Raw genomic sequence first — 9,357 nt, forward strand, 5'->3', positions numbered from 1 at the left:
CCCTCTCTCTGACCCTCCCCTGTTCATGCTCTGTCTCTGTCTCAAAATTAATAAAACGTTAAAAAAAAAAAATTTAAAAAAAAAAAGACAGTAGGGAGTTCCTGGAGAAACATTTTACTCTGCCTGCCTCAAGTATTTGTCAATGGGTTGCAGGCTATAAGGAAATTTAGTTCTACCTGCCATTTCCTTCTGCCTTTGTTTTCCACATCAATTTACACATGCTTCTATTATTTTATCAAAATTTGTTTCGGTAGGAGTAAGAGGCTCTAACCTGAATTACTTTCCTGAGTAATCAGCTTTTCCAGTGTGATAGGATGAATTGTTTCAAGATCTGCTTTTTATTTCACATTATGTTCTTCTGTACATTGAGTTTTAGAGCTTACTATTTGTTCCCATATTGTCATATTTTTAGTTTTATAATATTTTTAAATAGCTGATATCATAACCCTGTCCTTTAAAAAAATAGTCTTATTTTTCTAGAGGAAAGTTAGATTATCTTTGATATCAAATAAAAATCTCATTAAGGGCTAATATAAATCTATGCAATAATTAGGGAATCGGATACCCTTATAAAGTCCATTTTCAGGTTGCGGTTATCAACTACTTCCAGTGGATCTCTAGGATCACATCCCAGCATTGGAAGAGTTGGGGACTAAATAAGCAGAGTTTTTCCAATTTCCTGCCATAGGTACCAAGGTGGGTGGAGACAGCAAGAGTGTGAATCTGAGTTTCTCTTGGGTCATCCCGGTGCTGTTGGTATAACCAGCAGTCCTCCCAGAGTATTTACCCCCAATCTAGATGGGTTTGGAGTTCTAGGAATCTCCTGTGAAGGAACGAGGACTTGGATTCTGGAGATAAACTCACCTGAGATTTGTAGCCCCAAGGATAAGGCTATCCCATTCCAGATACATGGATATCCCTATTCCATGCAGATGACATCGCTACTGCTGTCGCATATTACTGCACAGAGACAAGGGCGTTCTTCGAGTATGGCCATTACTCAGCCTCGGGCCACATCTCCTGCTGTTTCTTTCTAGTCAAAGATAATTTTTTTTGTATACAATTTTCTTGATCATAGGTTTTAGTCTTTCTTTTTAGAAGCACTCACGAATGAAACGAATACATAATATATCTCTCAAATGCCATTTTATATTTAAACGTTTTTCCTTTGTTGTTCCCTGATTATCAGAAGAATACAGGCTCATTTGTAGAGCACTCAGAACATATTCATTAAATTAATGACACAGTTACACCTGTGCAACATCCAATAACTCTTCCACCTCTGGATTTCCAATTTCATGCTTGTATCCTAATTCTTCCCAGTTTTGTTCATTATAGTGTCTAGTAAAAAGAAGCTTACTGAATTTCTACTTCTTAGGATATTGAAGCAACCACATTTTGAAGATATGATGTGGGAATATTTTAATACTCCACGCTTAGGTAAAACTTTAATTTCTAATAATCTAGAATCCTTATAAATAATAAAATTTAGGGGGGAAAGTGAATGATGCTTTGGAAAAGGTGGGACGCAAAAGAATAAACCTTTTTCTGGGACGAGGTGACTGATGCGAGGTGACTTGTGACTCACGCGCTTGCACACACACACACACACACACCCGCACACACATATAAACGCAGATACACCGCATATACAACCCCACCCCCACATACATAAGGTTTTAAAGGCAGATGTAGGATTTGTTTGCAGAAACGCAGGTGCGCTAAGTTTATGGGAAATTTAGCCCATTGAAGGGCAGTTATTCATTAGCCTTATTAGCTCAGTCCCCACAGTAGGAGCAGTAAGGGCACCTTGAATTATTAAAAAGTAACCAGATCAGTGTGTCTTTGCTCCTAAACATCCAGGTAGTATTCATTATTCTACTGGTCTATTTTATACCCTCAAGCTGCTAAGTTGTTCTTTTATCCCCCAGACTCCTCTATGCCTGAACATTGCGTGGAAAAGAAAACTCTTGATCTTTAACAGTTACGAAGTGCCTGCCTTCTGGCGTCTGAAGAAAACAAAAACAGGAAATACAAACTGCAGGCTGGTTCAGTAAAATTGGATAACCAAAAACAGTTTCCATGAAGCCAAGGCTCTGCCTCTTTGAAAACTGTTTCTGTCATACCATGAAACCAACAGAGCAGGCCTGTTTCTCAACCAAGACTTCCAGGAATTCCATGTCTCTAGACATTTTGGAATAAGCAGAACATGAAGCCAGGGAAGGTGCTCAGTATTTGGTGAGAGGATGAATGGCTGTCAGCACAGCTTGGCCCACACTGATGACTGTTTGTGTGGTCGCATCTCAGTCTGTGGTCGTGTGGGGCTGAGGATAAGCTCTCGCCCTCCCTCGTCTCTTCCCTTGTATGGGCAGCGGCTCCCCTGACTGACCGGAGGCTGAGGGCGTGTGAGCGCCATACTCATGTGAGTGTGGGAGAAGCGTGCAATGCGAATGCGTTTGCTGTTTACTTCTGTGTGAGAGTTAGTTTACGTGCGATCAGTCAGTTGCACATCAAGGGTGTACTTGGACGCCACGTGAGTTATGTTCAATCTGCTTTAGTTGTTCTGAGTTGTTTTAATTTACCTCGGTTTCATTATACAGATGTGCTGAAATTCACATCTGGACGAATCTCATCTAGCTTTTGGTAAAAGTAGCTTTCTACTCCTATGCTTGTTGTTGCAAAAACACAACGTAACTTTTACATTTCTATTATTCTTTGGATGTAGAGTCTGCCTTTTCTGCCTTCGAGATCTCTTTTTCTTTGTGTGTGTTTTTCTGCATGCACGCCATTAATGTCTTATTCTCCGTGTCTCCCACTGTCTGTGGTGAAGTTCTATTTATGTGGAAGTGTGTGCCTGTGTGTATACGGTATATGGATGTGTCTCCCACAAGGTCTTTGTGTCTGTCAGTGCCTAGCCTGTGACAGACAGTATGCCAAGTGCTGAATTTACAAAAGCAAATAAGATACAGTTCTCTTACTGTCTCTGCCCCTCCCCCACTCACACTGTCTCTCAAAAATGAATAAATGTTAAAAAATTAAAAAAAAAATCATATTAGTCTTACTGCCAAATGAGGAAATTGAGGCCCAAAGGATTTAAACCCACCCTAAATCATTCGGTCATAGCAAGTGCAGTTCTCTCTCAGATCCTTATTTTAAGCATTCGGCAATATTTATGCAGAAGACATTTATGCATCTGTTGTGAAGTTAAAATACAGGCAAATTGAAATTAGATGATAAAGGTCAATACCCAAAGAATCCAGTAGTTGCAGACCCAAAACAAGCACTGAAATTACTTTCAATTCCAATTTAAATCTCTGGCTTTAAATGTTTAGTGTTTCTTTTTCTGGATTTTTAGGTGATTAAAATGTTACTCTCACAAATTGTCTTCAGACCACATCCCTGAAATGTAAATGTCGCAAAAGGGAGGAGGTTTTATTTGTCCTGTTCTCTGAAGTATCCCCAGTGCTTGGAATAGTGGCTGGCACGTTAGTAAACGCTCAATATTTGTTAAATGGATAAACTGTATCTTGACTCAAATTTGCAATTAACCACTTAAAGAGAAAAATTCATCTTGAAGACTCAAAAGAAAGTTACTTGTGTTGTGTTTTCCTTGTGGAACTTCTATGGGATTTTGCATCCTTGGTTCTCTTTCCTGGGATTGTTCAGAACCATAGTTTTTTTTTTTTTTTTTTTTAATTTTTTCTTTTCAACATTTATTTATTTTTGGGACAGAGAGAGACAGAGCATGAACGGGGGAGGGGCAGAGAGAGAGGGAGACACAGAATCGGAAACAGGCTCCAGGCTCCGAGCCATCAGCCCAGAGCCTGACGCGGGGCTCGAACTCACGGACCGTGAGATGGTGACCTGGCTGAAGTCGGACGCTTAACCGACTGCGCCACCCAGGCGCCCCCAGAACCATAGTTTTAAGATGACCACAGGCCAGGGAAACCTCTGCATATTTCTTTACTTTTCATTGACTCAGAGGTCACGTTAGCAGATCGCACACTTTTATGTGAGCACTCCAGACCTTCTAGATCCTCCCCCTGATGACTGGAGCCTATGAATATGTCATAATTTAAGCATATTTATAAATGGTTTGCTTTTAGCACATTTGAAAATATGTGCAAGCAAATAATTTGGTTTTTTTACAAATCTACACCTTTATGTATTTACTTTTCAGTTAGTTCAAATCCTTGAGGGGTACAGCATCACACGGATTCTGTGGCCAATGGCTTTAGCAGGAAGGTTGCCTCGGAATTTGGCACGAACCATGCCACCGTTTCCATGAGCATGAGTTACTTTTCCCCGGATTCCTCTGGTTTTATTTGGTTTGCCACCAGGAGTCACCGTGTTGTTCTTTGCTTTGTACACATGAGCACATCTCTTGCCTAGACAGAATTCAGTTTCATCTCGAGCATAAACACCTTCAATTTTAAGAAGAGCTGTGTGCTCCCTCTGGGTCCGGAGACTCCGCTTATAGCCAGCAAAAATGGCTTTGGACCACAGCCTTCCAGACATATTTGTCGTTTCAGGAGTCCTGTTCCCAGCAGGCCTCCACGGGTTCCAAGATGGCGGAAAGAGCAAGCAAGTAATTATTTTTAACTGAACTTTCCATACATATAATAAGGCATTTTTGATATTTAATATCCAAAGTGTGTTTTGAAATTTGACAATGATGGGGCACTTGGGTGGCTCAGTCGCTTGAGTGTCCAACTTCGGCCCAGGTTATGATCTTGTGGTTCATGAGTTCGAGCCCCATGTCAGGCTCTGTGCTGACAGCTCAGAGCCTGGAGACTGCTTCAGATTCTGTGTCTCCCTCCCTCTTTCTGCCCCTCCCCGTCTCGTACTCTGTCTCTCTCTCAAAAATAAAAGCATTAAAAATTTTTTTTAATTAAAAACAATTAAAAAAATAAATTTGACAATGCTGATAAACAGAAATGAAGATGAATTTACTTACAAGGATCTTCTCTTCCATGCCAAGATTTTGAGAGTTAAAATAAAAGTGAAGCTCCTTTTTTAAAGAATTAAGTGGGCTGCAAAGTGGAGGCTTGAAAAAGGTCCAGGAAAAAGATGCACCTGGAAAATAATAATTTGGATGATAACATGTGGGGAGAAAATTCTAAAATTTTTATCTTTAACAATCCTTTCAGTTTCTTCTGTTTGTGTCTGAGGGCAATTATTGGCCTACCCATTCGTGTAAAAAATTCATGAGAAAGGTTAACGAAATTTTAGAATTGAACACAATGAAAATGCATTGGAAGAGTAACAATTGAAAGAAATTGCCAGCTCTTTTGCTTCTTTTTGAAATGGAAATCCCTACAATGGATTTTTGTGTTTTGTAAATTGGCATTTTCATGTATAAGATTTCCTTAAACCAAGGCTTTCAGCGGGGACAATTTTACTTTAGAACTGCAGGCACAATTTTGCTTTTCTCTCTCTTTTTATGTCTATTAAAATGCTCCTATTTCCTTTTTACCATTTAACAGATTAGTTTGCAACGGTCGGATCTCCAGATTCAAGAGAACTGGGAATCCATGTTATTTTGAGAAAGGCACAGTAATAAACACTGACGGTGGCAAAGCCTTAAGAGGGGCTTTTGAGTGCTGAGCACACTAATAAGATTATATGGCCAGCTTGTGTGCAGTGCCTTATGGGAGAGCAAGCCAATTTCCAGCTCATGTCTTCTTATACATCCAGGGGAAAGTTTTATGAAAACTCTACAGGGAAAGGATTTTTCTTGGTTTGGTATGATTTCCCCAAGCTTGGCAGTAACCATAAGCTGCTATCTGCAAACAAAAGGAAGTAAAATTTCAAACGTATATTTATAGCAATATTTCTTCCTATATATAAGGAAGAACTAGAGTCTAATGGATCAATTAAATCACTCTCGTCCAGTAGATATGTTATGATAAGCTAGTGGATTTTAGAAATTTACACAGTCAGTCTCTTAGCCAATGACTTGATCCAGTTTCCACCCACTTACTTGTGGGCACTCCCCAATTGGTGGCCTCCTTGCCCTCTCAGTACACCATCATCTTTGGCCACCACTCATTTGCTAAGTCAACATGATACACCCCAAGTGATCATTATACTCCCAAAAAGCAAATGGCTCATTTTTATGAACCTAAATTATTAGGTATAAGTTTGTGAGATTATTTCATCACACCAAACTCTCTTCTAGATCCCAAGATATGGACACATTTTAATATTAGCCTAAGAAAATATTAGCTTCACTAACTCAATCCAATAACTGGAGTCTAGTCTGCGTTGTAGGATATTTCCAAAGAATATATTTTGTCACTTTCAAGCACACCGAGCTTGAAACTAAAGCTCCTGCCTATATGGGGCTTTATTTTAAAAATTCTGGAATACTGTTTTTAAAGCTCTTTTTTGGATTATATGGAGGCTGGTAAAGATGCCCACAAGTTTCTTGCTGGCATCAATCTGTGCTGCCTATTTGCACCTTTAATTTTTAGAGAAAATCTCTTTTTCAAGATAGTACAAGCCCAAACAAGGAACAAAATATCCCCAATTCCATATCAGTAAGGTACATATTAATTCATTATTCATTCTTTCTCCACCCAGCATGATGTATAAATTCTTTGGAGAATGCTCATACAATCAAAATACAGTCTCTACTGTGGTGTAGATACAAGAATATGAAATAATGAAATATGAACACGTTTGCTTTGTTCTTTGTCTCTCCTACCAAGATGTCTATATAACTGGAATCAACTAAATAAACTGTTTCTCTATACTTGCTTTTTCTTTAGTTGTTCAGGTTGGTTTCCCATGTCTTGGAAAACAAGATGGAGTGGCAGCTTTTGAAGTGAATGTGATTGTAATGAATTCTGAAGGCAACACCATCCTACAGACACCTCAAAATGCGATCTTCTTTAAAACATGTCAACAAGGTAATCAGTGATCATCATCAAGAAAAGGCTCATAAAACTTGCAGGTGTGATGGGGAAAGAAAGAAAGAAAGAAAGAAAGAAAGAAAGAAAGAAAGAAAGAGGAAAGAAGGAAGGAAGGAAGGAAGGAAGGAAGGAAGGAAGGAAGGAAGGAGAGAGATGGGGAAGAAAGAAGGAAGGAGGAAAGGGAGGGGAAGAAGGGAAGGAAAGGAAGGAAGGAAGGAAGAAAGGAAGAAAGAAAGAAAAGAAAAGAAAAAGAAAGAAAGGGAAGGAAGGAAGAGGATAATTTTTTGGTATAATTATAACCACACTAATGGCAGGAGGCTGATAACCACGGGGTCCAGTATAGTACTAAGACAGACTTTCTCTGCTATGATCCCACTCACAATTTTGGGAACTCCAATACCCCTTCAAAAGCCCTCTTTTCTACTTCTCTCCTTCCCCTCTTCCAGCATAATCTTTGGGAGTCCCCAGTCTCATAGCAAGATCACAGTCATTACCAGCAACTACCCCTTGTCAAGGCAATACAACTCTTATCTGCCACAGCTGCCACAAGCTTGGTGCGGCTGACTTCTCCAGAGCACAGAGTGCCACCATCACACCAGCAAACTCTGCCAGGCATAGGCACCTCACCCTGATGCCCATTTAAGCATGAAGACCTAGATTTTTTCCCATCCTGATACAAGCTTTTCCAGCACAGAACTTAAGCTCGAGAGGCTTTCAGTACTCTAAAGATGTACCAAGGGATGTCTGGGTGGCTTAGTCGGTTAAGCATCCAACTCTTAATCTCAGCTCAGGTCTTGATCTCAGAGTCGACAGTTCAAGCCCCACGTTGGGCTCCATGCTGGGCGCGAAGCGTACTTTAAAAACATAAGTAAATAAAGATGTACCAAAAGGTCATTGTGCCCTCTGAAAGTGAATATCGTGGGCAATTCCATTCATTTTATTTCAGGGTGAATCTAAGAAGGTACAGTAGATTGATAGGTGGGGACGAAGGCAGAATAACGCTTGCTTTGCCTTCCTCCATGAGCCCCCCGCTATTGTAAGTGGGATTGAGAGAAACAAAATCTTATTTTGATGAGGATTTAGTGAAGGACAAGTGGTACAGAGAGAATGAGGTAGAAGTTATCAGTATTCAGTAGATTATGATAATCAGTGCACAGGGGGGAACATCAGCACTAGCCTCTTCATGCCCGCAGTTAATTCCCCCAACACAGTTTCAAGGGGGTATAACCTTGTTTCTCTTTGGTGAAGCCGAATGCCCAGGAGGGTGCCGAAATGGAGGCTTTTGTAATGAAAGACGCATCTGTGAGTGTCCTGATGGATTCTATGGCCCTCACTGCGAGAAAGGTACAGAATGGACAGAACTCAACTACCCCCACTTGCTTCCTAATGAAATGGGCGTCACACCAGAGCCCCACATGTGCTTTTTTAACACATTCAGAAAAATCGAAATTATTTTTCTGGTCGTAGCAGAAGGATTGGTAAAATCTTAAAAAGCCACAGAAGAGCAAATGGAAAGTATTTCTAGGAGTGGTTTTCTGTTAAGTCCAATATATGGTGATAGGGGCAGAGAACCTCAGCAGCGTGTCTACATTCTTTGTGGCCACTGCCCCGCCATCTTTAATTCGCTATTATATACTTTGGCATAATCCTAAGAAAGTTCTCCTCCACTTAAGTTGGGTTTAACAAGCTAATATAATGATTGATTTGACAGTGTCTACTGTAATAAAAAGTACCTTGATTCACAATTAAGTATATACCTGAGTTATGAAGTTGCTATAAGACCAAAAAAAAATTATTTGTATTGTAAATATATCTATCTCAGTAAAATTACTATTATATGAAAGAGTTAAGCAAGTTGTATTAACCACAGGATGCTTAAATACTAAGGGTTTCTTTGGTGAGAGTAAGCAAAGTCTTTTTCATCTTTGAGACATAAGAATTTTTCTTGTTTGCATATATTTTGGAATTAGAAGATCTAGGAAAGAGGGCAGGGGAAAATATTTAGTCTTAAGAAGGCTACTTCCTAGTCAAAGTAATGATTCTAGGCAAATTTTAATCAGGCGTTGAAATGGCACAATTCTAAAATTCTCATCTATTAACTGGTTAAAAAAAACTGATTTGCAACACATAAATAATGTTAAATATAGCAAGCCTGTGGGGTGCCTGGGTGGCTCAGTTGGTTGAGTGTCCACCTCTTGATTTTAGCTCAAGTCATGATCCCACATTGGGATGGAGTCCCACATTGGGCTTCATGCTGAGTGTAGAGTCTGCTTAAGATTCTCTCTCTCTCTCTCTCTCTCTCTCTCTCTCCCCGTCTTCCTCTGCGCCTCTCCCCTGCTTGTGCTCTCTCTCTCAAATTAATATATATATATATATATATATATATATATATATATATATATATGTCAAAGCTGTATCTCTACAGACTTTAGAATCAAAC

At 39.7% G+C, this 9,357-nt stretch overlaps 2 protein-coding genes across 2 annotated transcripts in view; one reads left to right on the plus strand and one right to left on the minus strand.

The window, feature by feature from the left end:
• The window catches only part of WIF1 (Wnt inhibitory factor 1), a 70,835-nt gene that overhangs the window by 46,387 nt on the left and 15,091 nt on the right, over positions 1 to 9,357 (plus strand). The window contains exons 4-5 of the mRNA XM_040491505.1: positions 6,774 to 6,914; positions 8,166 to 8,261. Coding sequence (XP_040347439.1) covers positions 6,774 to 6,914; positions 8,166 to 8,261 — 237 coding nt within the window. The remainder of the gene's footprint in view (positions 1 to 6,773; positions 6,915 to 8,165; positions 8,262 to 9,357) is intronic.
• On the minus strand, positions 4,148 to 4,599 carry LOC121040814 (60S ribosomal protein L35a-like). The gene has a single exon (XM_040491506.1). The coding sequence runs from the start codon at positions 4,516 to 4,518 to the stop codon at positions 4,186 to 4,188; it is 333 nt and encodes a 110-aa protein (XP_040347440.1). The 5' UTR covers positions 4,519 to 4,599; the 3' UTR covers positions 4,148 to 4,185.

The sequence above is a fragment of the Herpailurus yagouaroundi genome, unplaced genomic scaffold (assembly GCF_014898765.1).
Source record: "Herpailurus yagouaroundi ecotype Mexico unplaced genomic scaffold, PumYag 182, whole genome shotgun sequence".
Lineage (NCBI taxonomy): Eukaryota > Metazoa > Chordata > Mammalia > Carnivora > Felidae > Herpailurus > Herpailurus yagouaroundi.